Source organism: Epinephelus fuscoguttatus, linkage group LG19, assembly GCF_011397635.1.
Source record: "Epinephelus fuscoguttatus linkage group LG19, E.fuscoguttatus.final_Chr_v1".
In the NCBI taxonomy this organism is placed as follows: Eukaryota; Metazoa; Chordata; class Actinopteri; order Perciformes; family Serranidae; genus Epinephelus; species Epinephelus fuscoguttatus.
The window spans coordinates 17,745,080-17,763,017 of record NC_064770.1 but is presented as its reverse complement, the minus strand read 5'-3'; the positions used below and the strand labels follow the sequence as shown (position 1 = coordinate 17,763,017).

Below are 17,938 nucleotides of genomic sequence, written 5' to 3'. Positions count from 1 at the left end.
AATATTAATAAAGTTTTAACTAAATGTATATCTCCTCACACCTGTTTTTTTTTTTTTGTTTTTTTAAACTTCTTACATCAGAAAATATCCCCCAAAAAATCTGAGATTTCAAATGCCGGTTTACTGAATTTTACTGAATATCATGTTTGCACAAATTTTGTGATAACATACCTTAAGAAATCTAATATATCAGTAATATCTTGACAAAACAGAAGAGCATCTGCATGCAAGATACAAAAGAAATGAAGCAAATAATATGCTGCTCCAGTGAGAAAAGTGACAGCCTAAAAACCAGAATATACCACTTTTAAAACTGGTCAAAATCAGTATTGAAGACCGCAGTTGGGTTCATGTGAGGAAAAGACCATATAAGAGATTTATATAACACAACATAAAAGCTACAGATGAACATGGTGTTGGTTATACTGCAGTGTCATGATGACTTGACTTGACTTGACGAGGAGAAGCACCACATCACAGGAGAAGCAAAGGGATGAGACTTTATGAGAAGGACAATGACCCTGAACCCTGTTTGAAGTCAAGCGAAGAGCAAACGACTTACATCTTTGGGACCATTTAAAAAGCTGAAACATAACTGTAACTCTGTGAGACACATTCTTTGCTGCTTTTAAAAAGTGCTGGAGTACTGTGGATTCTCAGATACTGACAAACTCAAATTAATACCAAAGTGCAGGCCGTGGTTAAGGCAAATGGTGCAAACAGGAAATACTGAGAACACTTTGAGTAAATACTTTTCTGACTGAGTGTAGGCTACATATGTTAGTGGAACATTATGGGAAGTAGTGCTTGACAAAAATGATGAAACAAACACATTGTGGATCGTGGACTTACCGTGCACAACTTAAAGATCCAGTGTGAAAGATTTAGGGGATTTAGTGGCATCTAGTGGTGAGGATTGTGGATTGCAATCAGCTGAAACTTCTCCTGGTTAGAAGTCCTTCAGTGTTCAGGAGGTCTTTACCAGGAGCCAGTTTATCCACAGAGGTCTCTCGCAGAACAAAGGGACCAGAAAATAAGTGTTTCTTAGATGCTGTTCAGCCTGTCTGTTACGTGCACCTGCTAATGTGTCACTCAATGTCATGTCACCTTTTTTCTCTGATTGTTTAATGGTTCTTACCTTTTTTCTAATCCTGACGTTCAGGAGCCAAATTATCTGCAGAGGTCTCCCATCTTCCCAAAACAAACGGACACAGTGATTTAAACCAGTAACAGCACTGAATAAAGCAGTTTCACATAAACAATTCAGTGCCTCTGCATGTTGCTGAGGAGCTCCTCACTATATGGAGGCCAATGCAAAAACACAAATGGCCCTATCTAGTGCCAGTGTTTGGTTTGTCTGTTCTGGGTTATTGTAGAAACATGGCAGTGCAACATGGTGGACCTCATGAAGGAGGATCTGCTCCTTGTGTAGATATAAATGGCTCATTTTAAGGTACACAACAATTCTTACTTTCAGGTGATGATACAATAAATAAAACAAACTTAAGTATATTCCATTTCTGCCAATATATCCTCCTAAATCCCACACACTAGACCTTTGATACTAAATGTGTAAATATGTTTTATCTCCTCTCCTGTTTGCCACCAAAACTGTAGATGTCATGATGAGAAGTTAACACATTCTTTCAAATATTAGCTGCAATGTCTAAGGCAATCTGTTCTGTGGCCATCTGCAGAGCTGAGTCAGCTGTCAAGTCTGCCGCTGAAAGGGCAAATTCAGTGTCACCGTGGCTTCTCTTGGCTCTCTGATCGGCCTGTTAATCATCTCACATTCATTCTGTCGCATGTTCTCCTCGTTCATCTGCGACACCTCTGTGGAGCCCGCTTCAAAGCCAGGCACAGTGTTGGCTACATGAACCACATGGACCTTGTTTCTCCCATTTTTACTGAGGATGCAGCTGAACACTTTCTTGAAGCCTTTGCGAAAGTGCTTGGACACCAGAGCGTAGACAATAGGGTTGACGCAGGAGTTGGCGTAAGCCATGCAGTGGGAGAGAAGCCTGAAGGCATACGTGGTCTGATTGAAGGGGAAGTCTCCGTACAGGTAGCACAAGATCACCACGTGGTACGGCAGCCAGCAGATGCAGAACAGCACGGTGACGATGATGATCATTTTGGTGACTTTGCGTTTGGCCCTCTTGGATTCTGACATGCCGTCCAGAGGGTCGACAGCCGTCCACAGGTACTTGATGGTTCGAGTGTATGAGAGACTCACGATCAGCACTGGGATGACATAGCCGAACAGGAAGGTGCACGTGTCCAGCACCTTCCTGTTCTGCTCCTCCCAGCCGGGGATACACACAGTACTGTTGGCATAATCGATGAGGTCGTAGTAGCTGAGATAAGGACCCGCGAAGACCAGAGACAGACCCCAGATGATCACCATGGCAACCACTGCATTACACGGGGTCCGTAGCTCTCTGGAGCGTAGTGGGTAACGAATGGCGAGATACCTACACAGAGAAAAAAAATAATACATTGACATTTGATCCAAACTACAGAAACACAGTAATTAGTGTACATGCTGAGTCTGAGTGGTGCAGTGTGATAATTATAGGCGAGAGTGAGTGTAATTCTTTATAATTACAGCTTGAATAGTAAATAGTGTCTGTTATTGTCCAAACTCCTTCAAAGCCTCAAGAAACTAAAATCCATCATTTTTAGCACATGGAAATTAAGAATAAAAGAAAAAAAAACTTTGTTGGTTCATTAGATATGTTTGGGGTTTATGTTTTGTTTTGTTTTACTTCCTCTTGGATTGTAAGTTAATTATTGGGCCACTTTATAAATCATAGTACAACCCAATAAAATGTTGCCCTTACATCAGGGGTGTGTTCAGGGAGTTGAGGTGACACAGGCCACCTGCAGTCTAATTGGCCTCCCTGTCCCATAGGGTTGTGAAGTTAAAAAGTTAAAAAAAAAAAAAAAAAAAGCTTACAAGCTTATTTATTTTCATTTCATTGGTACCTTATATTGTGACTGTATTTTTGAACGTGCATGTTTTTTTGTATGTACCCTACTGTTTGGAGCTGAGGTCTTAATTGATAAAGTTCTATATTACATTTGCATGGTGCCACTCTGTTGTACTGTAATTGGTCGACTAATGTTGGCATTATATGTTAATACAAATCACAAATACATTACATTTGTATGTTTCATACGTGTCATAATAACGCTTCTACAGAGATGTAATTCTGATGATATGTATATGAGCTGACTTAGTCATCAGGAGATGGAGCAGTTGGTGGGACACCAAGACAAAACAGGAGTCAAGCTGCAGACCACTGTTCAAGACCAGCACACAGCACCAGTTGTTTTAGCGCCTCATCGTTAGCATTTCCAGTGTCAATTGTGCCACCAAAGATGAGTGGTTTTGAGCAAGCCACCCCTGCATTTCCAGTGCCTAAAACATGTTTTGTTTTTTTTTTGTTGCTAGTTGTCATTGTGTTTTAAGCTGCGTTTGTGCCAAGAAATGTGAGTGTTTTTTAGTGAGCTGTTGTTAAGTTTCCATTTGTGTTTGTGCCACCAAACATGTGTACTTTTAGCAAGCTGTCATTTTCAGCAGCATTTCTACCACCAAACCACCTGTTTAAGTGAGTCATTGCTGTGTTTCCAGGTGCAATTGTGGCACTTAGCGTGGGTGTTTTTTAGTCATCGCTGCGTCTCAAGCAGTGATTGTGCCACAGAATGTAAGTGTTTCTAAGCAAGTTGCTGTGTTTTCAGCAGCGTTTGTGCCATTAAACATGAGTGTTTTTTCGCAAGCTGTTAAGTTTCCAGTTGTTAAACTGAACGTGGGTGATTTTTATTGAGTCATCATTGTGTTCCCATTGGAATTTTTTCCACCAAACTTGTATGTGTTTTAGTGAGTCGTCGCCGTGTTTCCAGCTGCAACTGTGGCGCTGAACTTTGGTGTTTTTTAGTGAGCTATTGCTGTGTTTCCAGTAGCATTTCTGCCACCAAACATGGGTGTGTTATAGCAAGCTGCCACTGCATTTCCAGTGGCGAACATGTGTGTTTCAGTGAGTTGTCGTTGTTTTTCCAGCAGCAATTGTAGCACTGAACATGGGTGCTTTTTAGTGCATTGTCACTGCAGTTCCAGTAGCGTTTGTACCACCAAGAGATTTTTAGCAAGCTCTGTTGTCAAGTTTCCAGTGACATTCGCACCACCAAACATTGGTGTATTTTAGCAAGCTGCCGCTGCATTTCCAGCAGCATTTCTGCCACCGAACATGTGTGTTTTACTGAGTTGTCATTGTGTTTCCAGCAGCAGTTGTGGCACTGAACGTGAGTGTTCTTTAGTGATCTTTTACCATAACCAAGTGGTTTTGGTAACCTCATGTTAACCACAACTAGGAAATTGTAATGTTAGTAATTAAAAGCAAGTAGTGGAGACTGAAATGGTAAATCGATTCTATTCTGATGTTTGCGTAAGTGTGTGTATGTGTGTGTGCGCATGAACTTCATGTCACCCCTGCATAAATCAGTGCCCTACTTGGACCTTACAGGCCAACAGATAGCTAGTCCTACAAAAAAAAAAAAGAATTGAAGCTGAAAGGTTTTTCATTGTGTCCACTCTCAGAACTTAATTTATGATAAATGACACTGAGAGTCAAAGTTAAATCTAGTATTTACACTTCAGCTGTGAATCACCTGGCGTATCATAAATTTAATTTAGAGTCAGATAAAGAGAACACTGCAAACGTGCAAAGAGGACCTGAAAATTGATTTTGGTTTACCTCACCAATAGTTTGTTTATATGAATCCACCAAGGATGAGGCTGCCACCTCCACACTCACTGTTAGGAGCATAGTGGCTCACACTGAGGCTGCGTTGGATGGTAATCATTCACACTACAGACATTTGTGGGTTTTATTGAATAAAAAACGCCTCAGGGAAATATGTGAAACTGGCTGTTATGTCCACAGAAAGGGTTTTTTTTTGTAGGATTTTCAATGGGATCTGAACGTGCAGTCATCGCTTGGTAAAACCATGACAACAACAGCACAGAACATGACTGTGCCTTGTGCTGTGTTTTTGATGTTGCAGAGCAGGTAGGCGATAAAGGAACAAATCCCGCCTCACATCATGGGCCATCACGAAAAAATAGCTTAATGTTTTCATAGCGCAGACCTCTCTCAATAATGTGACACCATGCTGCTTTTCACAATTGTTGCTGAAGTCTTTGCATCATCCTCACTTGGTTTGTTTCTCTTTGAACACGTAAAGCTATATTCTCCATATTCCTCATGCTGCTTTGTGAGTTCATGTCCTCTAAGGGACACGGAGTATATGAGGATATCACAGCTTCTTTATCCCCGAGGCAGGGATTCTGGGTAAAGCTGCAAATCCATGTCCTCCCAGCTGCATTTACAGGACACTTCAGCCAGCTCTCAAGAATCAGAGGCAACAGCCTCTCTGCTCTTTGAAACCTCACTGAAATAGGGCCAAAAACACTTAGCATTCAATATGAGAGGGAAAAAGCAGGTTCCTTGAACCTACTTGTCACATATGGAGGCTTAGTGTCTTGGATAAGTGCACATACTCAGACATTACTCTGCAACACATGAGCAGTCTGTTAATGTCTGACAAGATGCTTTGTTTTTCCTGATTTTGAGTGTTTTGCTGAACCTGAGACCAATTAAAATGTTTACCAAAAAAAGTAGACGTGGAAACATCTGTTTACCAAAATACAGAATCACCACATTTACTGTGAAATGAAAGCGTGGCTGAATTTCAAAGTATCTCCTACTTGAAAATTCAGCAGCTCACAGCTGCAGCATCCCTATATAGATTTTTTTTTTCAGTTTTTAGACGCTGGAAGCTCTGGAAACTCTGCATCATATTATCCAGTGCTGTTTTTGTTATGTACTTAAGTATGTGTGCAAATTAACTCCCCGATTAGAGGCAATGCTGCCAAATTGTTATGTTTTGTATTGAATCATTTTCACATGGGATATTTCTTTGGCATAAAATCACAGTAAACGTACAATCTGCCTGTGGGTAGCTCGCTGCAGCAGCAAACACTTTCCATTAAAGGACTGAGTGTGTGTGTGTGTGCTGCTGTTCATTCAGGCTGAACTGTGATTTAATTCCTGCTGGGGATTCTTGGTTTAAAGTGTAACTGTAAGCTGCTACCTTTTCTTTACTTGTTACACAGGAACCGAGGAGGAAAACAGCAGAAAGCCATTAACATCCTGACTCCAGCGTCCCTGCTCTTTTCCAGACTGAGGAGGAAGCGTCTGGCTGCAAAAATCTATTGAATCCTCTAAAGTGTAAACACAGCCAGTGTGAGCAGAGGGTGTCTGCTGCAGAGGGCAGCTGAACACAGACTCTGTCCATATTGACTGAGATGACAATGTTGCCCAACAACTATAATGATGGCTTGGAGCTTATTTTCAGCCAGGGATAATGCATGATTCTCTCACAAGATGGTCAATTACAGGTGATTTAAGGTATTATGGGTCTTTGACTAATTCTTTTAACGTGCACCTCCGGGCTCTCGCTGTTCTTGGTGTTCCCTTAGTTGCTTTTTTTTATCTTCAGATGAGAAAAATAACCTTTGTGATGAATTAAATGCACCAAAAATAATTCATATCATGAGCAGACAAAAGTGTGGACTTGAATAAAATCTTACTCACAGCCTGATGACTTTTTAAGCTTGATACTCTGCTGTCTTTTATCATTTGTTAAGAATGAATCCCTGATAAATCAAATCATCATGACTCATGTATCAGTTAGCCATTACTTAATGATATGTTGTGTACCCTCATTATAAAGTGCACCTTTGAACAGCTGTTGCACTACCTTTAATCTGCTGGATTCCTTTATGACCAAACAGCAGGAAAGTGAGGTGAACAAAGCTCAGTGTATGCCTCCATTTACCCTTGAAGGTTTTCCCTCCCCCCAATTCAATGACACATGCCCTTGAATTACTAAATCTTTCATGAATCTGTTCTCTCTCCATAGCAATATTCCTTTACTGCACCAGAGCCTTGAAATTGTTTTTAATTATCTGGATGCCTCAAAGTTCTAAGACCAAAACACATTGCTATCTTGTAAATATGTTTGGATATCAGAGACATAGCCGAAACACAAATGAAATAAGGATTTTAACTAAAGCTACTAATCTGAAGGAATAAATTAAGCAATGTGATGGGGCAATTAAAAACAGGTGTAGGAGTGCATGCATTAGTGATTTGAGAACAATAAATGACCGGAATTTATCTCAGAATTTCCCTCAGGACACTTGACACTTAGCACCCCGTGTACATTTCTGATGGAAGTAAAGTAAAGCAAAAGTGATGAGAGAAGACAAGTGATAACTACTGCTGATTCTGATAATCGACTAATTTATACCATTTGGGCAAAAATGTCAAACATCCTCTGGTTCAGGCTCCTCAAATACATATGATCATGGACTATGTTCACATGGACACCAATATTTCACTATCATTCAAAATATGACAGTATTATAAATGTAATACAGTTCATATAAGCAGCATATTCTGTTTGGATATTCAAAATTAGGCTTTTTTCAGAATGTGGCATTTTCTGATGAAGACATGTTGGATATGTCAGTATTATTTGGGTTTTAAGAGCATTGTTTGGACATGTATACAGCACATTGGCATTTTGAATCTTAATTAGGGTTTTTGCCAAAGTTTGACACACATGGCCTCTTGCCTATTTATGGTCAGCTCTGTGCGTTGTCATGGATACATTGTACATAAAACTTGCCAACAGTTTGAAGGCTGTAGGGAAGAGATGCATGTCCAAAAGAAAACCCACTGTGCAGAAGGAGAAACACACCTACTTTTAAACATTATGAAAGGGTTGGTTTTTGGATCTGAGAAACTATCGCAAAACCAACCTTTTCAATAAGGTGGTTAAAGGAATGAAAGAGGGAGGCTGAGCTTGCATGGTTGAACAAGTCCGCTAATGGTGGAAACCACTGGAAGAGTCAAATTTTGATGCAAAGAAGCACATTGGCACAAGCGGTTCCAGCTGTTTCACTTTTCCATATTTTGAACAGGAATATTAGTGGAATACTTGTTTCATTTGACATGTAAACAGCTTATTATGAATATTGTCTTCTTGGGAACAGGGGTATTTTTGCACTCGAGGTTCCCTTATCTCAAAGTCAGTAAGTGTTTTTTGAATGGATTTTTGGTTAGATGCCTGAAATAAGGTCTGTTTTTAACACAGGCTAAAAAAGGCATTTACGTTTTGTTCTACGACATAAAATACAACAGTAAATACCCACCGTGTGAATTTTGAAGCCTTTGGCCCCAGTCACACAGAAAGAGTTTTGCAGATTGCAAAACTTGAGGTGCCGCACTGCCTTTTTTTTTTTAATTGAATGCCACTAGTAAAAGAAAAAAAATGCTTGCTGCGCCTTTGTTGTTGCCAGGCAACCACAGACTCCCCTCCTCACTCTACCCTTTCCATTTAATCAATCTACCGATTGTTTATTTATTTTAATTATTTGACATCAGTCAGTATCTAGTTACTAAAATGTTCAAGCAGAGGGTATTTGCTATAGCTCTGGCTGAGGGTGAGAGGCTGTCAGTAAAAAGTTTGTTGGGCACATGGAAACAGAGATCTGTGTGGGTACATGAGACCCTTAAAAAGAGGGTGGATCATGGAGAGTACCACCAGTTGGTCCAGGAGCTTCTCCTTGACGATGGCCGTTCCCTGGCACATTTTAGGATGACTCAGGGGCAGTTTGAAAACTTGCTGTCTATCGTCGGGCCGTATAGCTCTGGGTATCCAGCAACAGCTACCACCTCCTCCCTTGTTTACCTCCCTTGTTTCGTGACCACCACAGAAGGCCTGGCATTCAAGTTATCCGATTGGTCAGTGGAAAAAAAGATGACAAAGGAAGACATGATGTGGGGCATTTTCCCACTGGAGGAGTTACAAAAAGGTGCTTCTTAAAAGTGGTGTTAATTTGTTAAGATTATCCTGCTGAACAAAACATGTATCATAAACTTTGCAAACTTTGCCACACAGCTTATTTTCTGCAATATGCCAAGATTAAATGGAAAAATCCCATCAGCTTTTTGACGTGGAAACCAGGGTGCTAACATCTGCGTCAGTCTACAAATAAAACGTCATCCATGCAGTACTCTATTGTTGATCTGGGTTTTGGACAGCTGGCCAAACAAAACATCCAATTTGAAGATGGCCCCTTGGTCTCTGAGAATTTCCGATTGTGTAACATTGTAACAGTCTAAACAATTCATTGGTTAATTACAACACAGACTAACAGACTCATTTATAATGGCAATAATCATTAGTGTAGTTGCACCTCTAGCAGCCACAGCTTCATGCAGCAGGAAGTTAAAAGAGACCTTCATTTTGAAAAGCAGTGCTAACAACATCAAAAATCATCCACCCCTGTTCTCTCATTTGTTTACAACAATTATTTCAAGTTAATTTGAAAAATGTTAATGGATGTTTAAAATGTCACACATGAGCCTGGTAGTCGGAAATGATTTTTTAGAATGGGAAGTATTTGCTGTGTTGTATAACATGCTGTAGTGCTTAAATGTCTCTTCTGGGATCAACAGATAATTATTGTCGTACCTGTCAACAGAGACAGCAGCGAGTGTGAAGCTGCTGGCGTACATGGTGAGGTTGATGAAGAAGTGGACCACTTTGCACATGAAGGAGCCGAACACCCAGCCCTCCAGAGAGTAGATAGTGGCTTGGAAAGGAACGCAGAAGATGATGAAGAAGAAGTCGGCCACGCTCAGGTTGAGAATGAACAGATTGGTCGTGTTGTATCCCACCTGCCCGCTCCGCAGAAGCACAGCGAGCACCAGGCTGTTGCCGATGGTGCCCAGCAGGAAGATGAGGGAGAAGACCACCGACACAATCACGCTGGTGGGGTTCAGCTGGTAGCTCTCAGATACATTCGCCTGCCCTCCTGGCTTGGTGAAATCCTCAAAGTCAGACATTTTGCAAGTCTGAAACAGGAAAAGGAAGGAGATACATCTGTCAAGCAAATTACAGTCACCCTAGAGCTTTTGATTGTTTTATCTCCTCTGGGTGTATATTTAAAATCACAGCACTCATGCACTAGTGCTCAATATTAATACGATGTCAAAGGCACTCACTGAGATGGGAGTTTAATGATGAGTTAGTCTTTGCAACTTTTTAAAGTATACTCAAAAAGATGACAAGCCTGCATGCACCAGAAGATTTCTTTATCCAATTAATCCCCAGTCGAGTCATGTCACACATATTAATGACACGAGAATGAGAGATTGTTTTTAATTTGCTGGTGACATATTGTCAGATGTGTCCGGGGAATATTTATGTAGTTTAATTAAAAGTGAGGGTGCAATGCAATTCAGTTTAAATGAGAAAATGCAAGATTAATTAAAATGGAAATGCTAAATTCACACTTTTTATCACACCATTTATTTATTTATATATTTGTTTCTTGGTAAGGATTGCTGCCACAATCCAACGTAACCTTATACAGTGGTTCTTATGTTATCATACAAAAAGTTATGCACGTGGTTTGTACCATATCGAATAAATTAGCGCCATGATATCTAATGAATGAGCAACCCTGCCAGTTACATTAAGGAAAACAATAATGGTTGGAAGCTGTCACATTGTGAACTTAATGTGAGAGTGTGATTCAGTTTTGCATAGCCACAGCACTGGGAAGGTCTGGAAGCAACATTATTTTTCTGCTATAGGGGAAAAATGCTCTGGCTTGTTTGTAATTCTGTGAACCAATCGCAATTGTCTTGGGCAGCACTAAGTCCAAGGTGCAGCAATGATGAGCAACTGTGCCCTTGCAAAATTTCATTAGAGGGGAAATTGTTTCGGTGGAACATATGCACATAAGGAGGTGAGTGCTCTCATCAAAATTCTCCACAAAGGAAATACTACAACCAACAACAACAGATGTTTGTTGACTGTGTGATTCAACTTTTACTGATAAAAAAAGACAGATATAATTTGATAATCGGTGCCCCAGAGGTAAAGCTTTAGCTATGGAGGAACTCACTGGACCCATGAAAACCAAAGATGATTGGCTCTTGCAAATCATTATTGTGACGATATCACAGGAGCTTCGGTAAAGTGAAGCGGGATCGGTAAATTGGTGAACTGAACTCAACTGTCCGTGTCAGCAAACAGATCAACATCAAAAGTCTGGGCTTTTTCAAGGTCAGTTCACAAGTTGTTTCATTTGTCGATCTTAACAACAATTAACTGAAAGGAGAACCAAGCTGGCCTGCCTTATTGCCTGATTCGAATAGTTGTCAAAATTCGGCATTTTCAGTGTGTAGGTTGATAGCTTGGAGGTTGTTGCTGATAGCTTTAGTCCCCATCAGGTGAGTCAGTCTAAACGTGACGTGAGGTGACATGACATAAAATAACATTAAATTTTAGTTTCACACAGGACATGAACCCAAGCCTCCTAATGAAAGTCCTGTGTTTGTTTGACCCACCCATCAAGCCAAAGAAGTCTACACCAGAGTCCTGCACGGGTCCAGTTTTCAAGATCCGCCCCAACCCGACCCGGGGACGTACAAACTTTTAATCTATGTAAAGGAACTTTACATGTGTAATAATAGACTTACTTTCTGTCCAGAGCGACGTTCAGCTAGTTACGAGCCGTCACGTGTTTTTAGAATCCATCGAGGAGAGAAGTAATCCATCAGGGAAACACTTCAGAAACATTATAAAGTGATAGTTGTACGTTTTATCCACTTATTTCTCAAATACCTAAAAAATAATTATTTACTGTTTTGGAAGTGGCGCTTGTTAGACGGTGGCAGCCATGTTGATTCTGTGATCCAATCACAAATTGTGTTATTAGATGGTGAAACGCGTGTAAACCTGGTGTAAATAGCTGAACCAGTGACAGTTGCGAAATAGCGGAGGCGATCCTCAGAGAATAAATAATGACCAAGATAGTTATCTGTAGTTTACAGAACTAATGACCGATGTGTTAATCTAAAACCCGCGAGCCGACCCGCATGTTATTTTTTCCACCCAGATCCGAACCCGGGAACATTTTTTTTTTTTAAAAAAACCACCCGCAAATCAGCTGTTTTTGTGGGTACCTGACCCAGTGCAGGACTTTTTATCTGTCTTTATTGTAGCATTACGTCAGCTGACTTCCTCTGTCGCTGAGTAACAATAAACACAGCTCTTTAATGCGCTTATAACTGCATTCTGATAACCATGAATAATGCCTCCTTAACTGAGTGATAACATTTGAACTTGGTGCCTACTTTTTTTTTTTATTCTTGAGGACTTAAAGAATAAAGTTTGGGAGGTGTATATTAGCTCCCAGGGACCTCTCTTACTAATACTTGATCTGACTTCCTTCTTTGTTCTCGTCATATGACAGACAGCTTGCAGCACATAGGTCACATGATTGCAGCCTTCTGGTTCACACTTACACAAATTATAGTGCATTACTTTTGGTAGTTTTGAGTACAAACAGTGAATGAGAGCAGCCTGCACAGGCACACAGAGAGAAACGAGGGTCACCTTTAAAGTGGAGATTAAATGCATTTCTGTCATTATCATGTCCCACACTGCAGAGATTTGTTGGCTTCAAGCAAAGGTTTTCAGGTAAGTGGACAGAGACACTTAAAGTCAGCAATTCACCTCCTCTCCTCTCTAATCCAAGGAATTGTGTCTTAAACCCAGAGCGGTCTGAGTGCTGTGGTCTGTTTCATTCACTCTGTGAAAAGATGAGGAGCAGGAGCCTTTCTCAGCTGGGGGACCTTTGATTTCAGCCAAAACACATCATCTGTTCACAGTGAGCAGTGATTTATACCTTTCAATTTTTTTTTACCAGTAATAACGTCGCAGCAGAGCCTCTGACATGTTGTGGTTTCGTAAAAGTGACGTCTCCAGTGGCGTCAGCGTGCGCTCTCAGGTTGGCAAGTGGTGTAAAATTGATGCTTTAAAATGAAGAGGTGCTCTTGATGGTGAAGATGATGAGCTACAGTGAAGAGAATCACACACAAGCATGATGTGTTTGAGGTTTGTTCTGAATGAAATGTTTCTGTATTTATAATGAGCAGCTGAGACTGCAAACCCTGTGTGTTTGCTTATATTCCACATTTTTCAGTGTATCAGTGGATTTTTTTGTTAGGAATTGGTTGATAATCATGAAACTGAACCATATTCCAATCATGAAATGACATGATAGGACCATTTAGTAGCATATAAACACAATTTCTAGGAGACAGGGTTGATCAGTTGGCTTGAACTGGACGTTAAGAATCATAAAAAGCACATTGTTACTGCTTTTGCACACCCCTTCAAAAGACTGTTCTTAGAATTTGAACTGGTTATTTTCTGAGCTCTTGCACAACTGAAATCACAATGCCAGCTGCCATTCAGAAGCTTTGGTGATAATGATGGGTTGGAAAAAGGGGCAGCGATCTGTTTCAAGCGTGTTTTAATCAGCTCTTCATTCTGAATTCTGAAAAAAAGAAGAATGAATTCTCATTTTTCTGCCATGCAGACTTCAAAACAACACTCGTTGGCTATTGTATTGTCACATATATCAAAAGAGCTTCATGTTACATCATCTTGAAATGGTGCATTTAAAAATGGCACTTATATCAGAGCCTTTTTGTGTGGAAACAAAACCCAAATTGAGCAGCAGTAAGGCAAGGCAAGACATAGAGCACATTTCATCACAAAGAAACTCAATATGCGTGAGCGTAGAGTGTGCATCAAACCCACAGAATTTCATCCAATGCTGTTATGTTTCTGATTATCACCACAGAATTTGTGTTGTGCTTGCAATTTTCTGTCATGAAAAAAGGAAGTAACCCACATATTTGAAAACACCACGCTATGCCAAGCGCAGGCTACAACCATCACAGATTTTTTTTACCACCAAGCAGAAGAAGCAAAAATGTTTTTTCAAAGGATCACCCTGGAGCAAGAACGTAGCCTGATCTGAATTGGACTGAAGAAGCATGAATAAAGGTTGCTCATTATCCCTGAATTAACACACTACCATTTTATATGAAATACGTGCCGCATGATTAATTAATGCCCCGTCACATAATGTATCTATGGCAGCACAAATGTGAATATAAATTTCATGGAGCTGAAATAGCAGTACAGTGCAGCAAAGCAACTTGTAGATGGCCAGATTAGATTTTATTTTGGGATCTGTTTTGGCAGAGATTACGAAGAAATCAATCACAGAAATATCGTCTTTTTACGACAATAAAGCAATATCACAGAGAATGAAAACTCTGTAAATATAAACCATTAAAAATGTATAATGTTGTGACAGTATTTTAAGTCATCCTCGAGCTTTCATACTTCCGTCCCTCAAATCTTAGTAATAGCCAGGCTAAAATAAATTATTAAACATTATTAAACTTTATACATCCTTTGAGTATAAACTGCTGCCAGTCTATCTGCATAATCAGAATCGTGACCGAGAGCAAAATGAAGAGGATACACTGATCACAGCTGGTGGCACATAAATGACACTCTAAAGCGGTGATAGTAAGAATATATTCTTATTAACCTTATAAAGAGGCAGGGTTATAGCATCGGCTGGTGGATGCTGCAGAGGAATTTTCCTCACAGTTCTGTCAATGCCTGACTTCAGCATCCTCTTTTATGGTGTGGCTGGTTCCCCGTTCTTCACACTGGGGAAAACATTCTGGATTGATATTACATTTCCGACTGCAGTGGGATATCAGAGCTACGACTCCAGCCCGAACATGTGCGAGAGTCTCAGGGGGGATCAGCGCAAACAGGTATAGACATACAGGAGCTTTATGAGGCGTTAATAGAGCGTGTGGGACCTGACAGGTTGTGGAAGACTTTGGCAGAGCTCAGCATGACAGTTGTGAGGACACAATTAGAGTTTCTGGAAATGAAACAATGACTAATGAAAACAGCTGAGCCAGAGAGGAGGAGGAGGGTGATGGGGATGTAGCACAGCCTTAACCAGACTCTGGGAGAACATCTTCATTGTCACAGCAGAGGCTCAGCATTAAAAAATGATGTGCAGGCACAGATAAGAGAGCAGTATCTCTTTGTTTCAATAAGCAACAGAGCTAGAATAGACACAAAGCGTCTTCTGACAGGTGTTAACACAGATTTAAAACCAAACTTTAGATATCAGCTGCAGCTTTAAATATTTGTATTCAAATGATTAAAAGGAAAATGCTGATTCTGTGTGATGAATTTGAATTGCAGATGCTCTTCCCAACATTTCTGTGCCACACAAGCAGAATCAGCATGCAGATCAGGCAGATGCAGTGGGATAAACCTACCAGGCTGATGATGGGTGGACAGTATCCAAAGCTTCCGCTCAGATTAGGCACAAGACTCCCAGCAGACCTGCTCCGTTAAGATGCTCATACTCTTTACACTGAAGCCTCTGTTCTGCCGGTGTACATCGCTATCTGCCTGTGTTGTTGGTATCTTACTCTTTCTCCGCCTCTCCCTCCCCTCCTCAACCCCCACCTCCCTGGTGAGGACTCCTCCTCCACATTCACTTTAATGTTCTCTCCTCACTGCAGAAAAGGATTGCAGAGTGAAGGTGGGGGGGGGTGGGGGGGGTGGGGGCTGTTCACAATCAGTGCACAATCAGGAGGTTCCCTGACATGAAAACCCAAAGCAACACTGATTGTTGCATGTGCATCCAAATCAGCCTGTCTTCAAATGAGGCAGTGACCTTTGTATTAGCATTAATTCTTTCCCATGGCTTGTTATGTATTGAGTGACACCATTGCCTGCTGAGAGAGAGCACAGTTCAATCCTGGAGGGGCACTGGAAAAATTAAATTGTCTGTGTTAGTCATTGTTGGAGCTTTAATTTGTGGGTAATTGGTGGCCAGCATTTCCAAACATGTTTTCTTATTTGCTTATTTAATACGTCCTCAACTAACTTTTAGGATCAGATGAGTCACTTCAGGGATTTGAAGTATGTATTAAAACTAATATCCATAGTTACATGTGAGATGTCAACAGTATACAGAGCTAGTATTTCACCCAAAAACAACGTACTGTCTCATATTGAGCGATGTATGAAGAGGTAAAAGAAAATGTTACAATCCTTACAAAAGGGTCAGGCTGACTTTTTGTCGATTCAAGTGTAAGCATGACAGTGATGTCAGTGAATCAGCAGGCAGGACGAATCCATTGCGAAGTTTATGCTGTGAGTCATGTGGTCATGACCAATACCATGAACTAAATAAAAGGCTTCTTGATGACAAATTTTGTAGGAAGAAATGCATGAAACACTGGGTATAGTTGCTATTAGAACAGTACAGTGCATATTTCACATGTTTATTTAACTCCTGACATATTCTCAGACTTAGCTTTGTATGTTTTTAATAATAGTACTGAGAGTGTGATGCCTACATGTGGATGTGTATGCCGCACGTCTTCCGCTGCTCTTTTTCACCCAGTCATTGATTCTCCAGCCACCCACCCATCCATCAAACTGTGCGCACACAACCTCGCCCAGTGGTTCCTGCTACCTCTAATAAAGGATCCATATGAAGAGGAGAGGAAGGCCAAGCTCCTGTAATGGTGAGGCTTTAACAACTTGGGTTGTTGAGTGAAGTGATGATGTTCACCTCATTTATTTACTCACTGGTTCAGTTGCAAACCCAAATGAGTCACTCAAGCTCCCGAGTATCATCGTCATCTCCCGCACACTTCAGTGTAAGAGCAAACTAGTTCACCAGATCAACAGGGTCCGACGTGAGCTGCCAGTGCCCGATTTGGCTCGGGATCCTGAATTCTGATTCAAGTAACATTCACATGCAACCTCACAGCCTTCAGTCTGACACACTCCCACCTCCTCCTGTGCCAAACACAAGCTCTGACATGCTGTCTGCGCCAGTGTCAGCCATCATCCATCAACGAACGGCTTGACACTGGGTCAGACAAAAACGGCAGGAAGGCGCATCATGTCCACAATGAGAGACAACCTGAGGGAAATAAAAACACGCCTTTTCATCCATTACTTCACATTACAATGATTTAAACTCACACCAGTATGTCATTTGTCACCTCAGGTTTTTCCAATGCTTTTTTTTCTACAGTATTGGACAGTGACATGGTAAATCTGAAATTCATCTCACTCTTCACGCCCACAAAGTAATTAACCACTAAATTTTATTGTATGCATCTTCTCCTCAGTGCACATATTGAAATGTGAAGTACAAAGTTACCAGGCTGATTCCAGTTGAGATTAAACCCATCTGTCCACTGGTTCCTTACGTAACAGGACCATCCCTCTTCCAAAAGGAGGGTTAGGAATTTCGCCAATGCAAACCGCTTTGGTTCGGACAATGATGGATCCTGGCCTCATTGTAAGCCAAATTAACATTCGGAAATACCTCAGGGTGTTGTTCCATGTGAGTGTTTCCATGGCAACCGCGGACGGATCACTTTGAAAGGACGGCGAAAACACAGGATTGATTTCCACCCAGAACACAAGGAGTAGCATGACATTTTACAGAGTAGGTTACATAGAAATGCAGTGAAATGGTGAATTATTAAAAGACAGCTCCAGGCCAACAGAAGCATTAATATTTCTCCTGTGAACTTAAAACCTTAAAGATTTCTCTGTAGATTTCAACCCAATAATTGGTATCCAAAGAGTTGCCGTTCTTCTACTGTTCTGACAAGAACAATAAAACTGATCAATCCAGGCGCCCCTAATGAACTCAGGCATAGGTGTAGGTTCTGTAGGGGGAGGGGTGCCCCTGTCAGTATTTGGAACATTTGTATTTGTCTCTCCAAATAAAAGCCTTAAAGTAGAAGAGGACTTTTATTTTGACAGAATTAAAGACATTTATAATAAACACTGATGCAGAAACGGCACAGATTGCTGCATAGACCCCAGGTTGTTGGTCTCCTTTTCACATGTGGCTCGA

At 40.8% G+C, this 17,938-nt stretch overlaps 1 protein-coding gene across 2 annotated transcripts; it reads right to left on the bottom strand.

Annotated features, from left to right (window-relative positions):
* Positions 1-352: 352 nt before the first annotated feature.
* galr2b (galanin receptor 2b) lies at positions 353-15,433 on the bottom strand. 2 transcript variants are annotated; one of them, XM_049561346.1, is made up of 3 exons: positions 15,321-15,433; positions 9,610-9,992; positions 353-2,474 (listed from the first exon to the last, which is right to left on the bottom strand). In XM_049561346.1, exons 2-3 carry the CDS (start codon positions 9,981-9,983, stop codon positions 1,712-1,714), a joined length of 1,137 nt encoding a protein of 378 aa, XP_049417303.1. In that variant the 5' UTR covers positions 9,984-9,992; positions 15,321-15,433; the 3' UTR covers positions 353-1,711. The 2 variants fall into 2 exon arrangements, with proteins under 2 accessions (XP_049417303.1, XP_049417304.1); XM_049561347.1 differs by lacking the exon at positions 15,321-15,433 and adding an exon at positions 12,857-12,941.
* Positions 15,434-17,938: the final 2,505 nt, after the last annotated feature.

Coding starts and splice junctions, on each gene's coding strand:
- galr2b (XM_049561346.1), bottom strand. CDS start 9,983: ATGTCTGACTTTGAGGATTTCACCAAGCCAGGAGGGCAGGCGAATGTA. Junction 2,475..9,609: donor GCTGCTGTCTCTGTTGACAG/GTACGACAATAA, acceptor TTCTCTGTGTAG/GTATCTCGCCATTCGTTACC.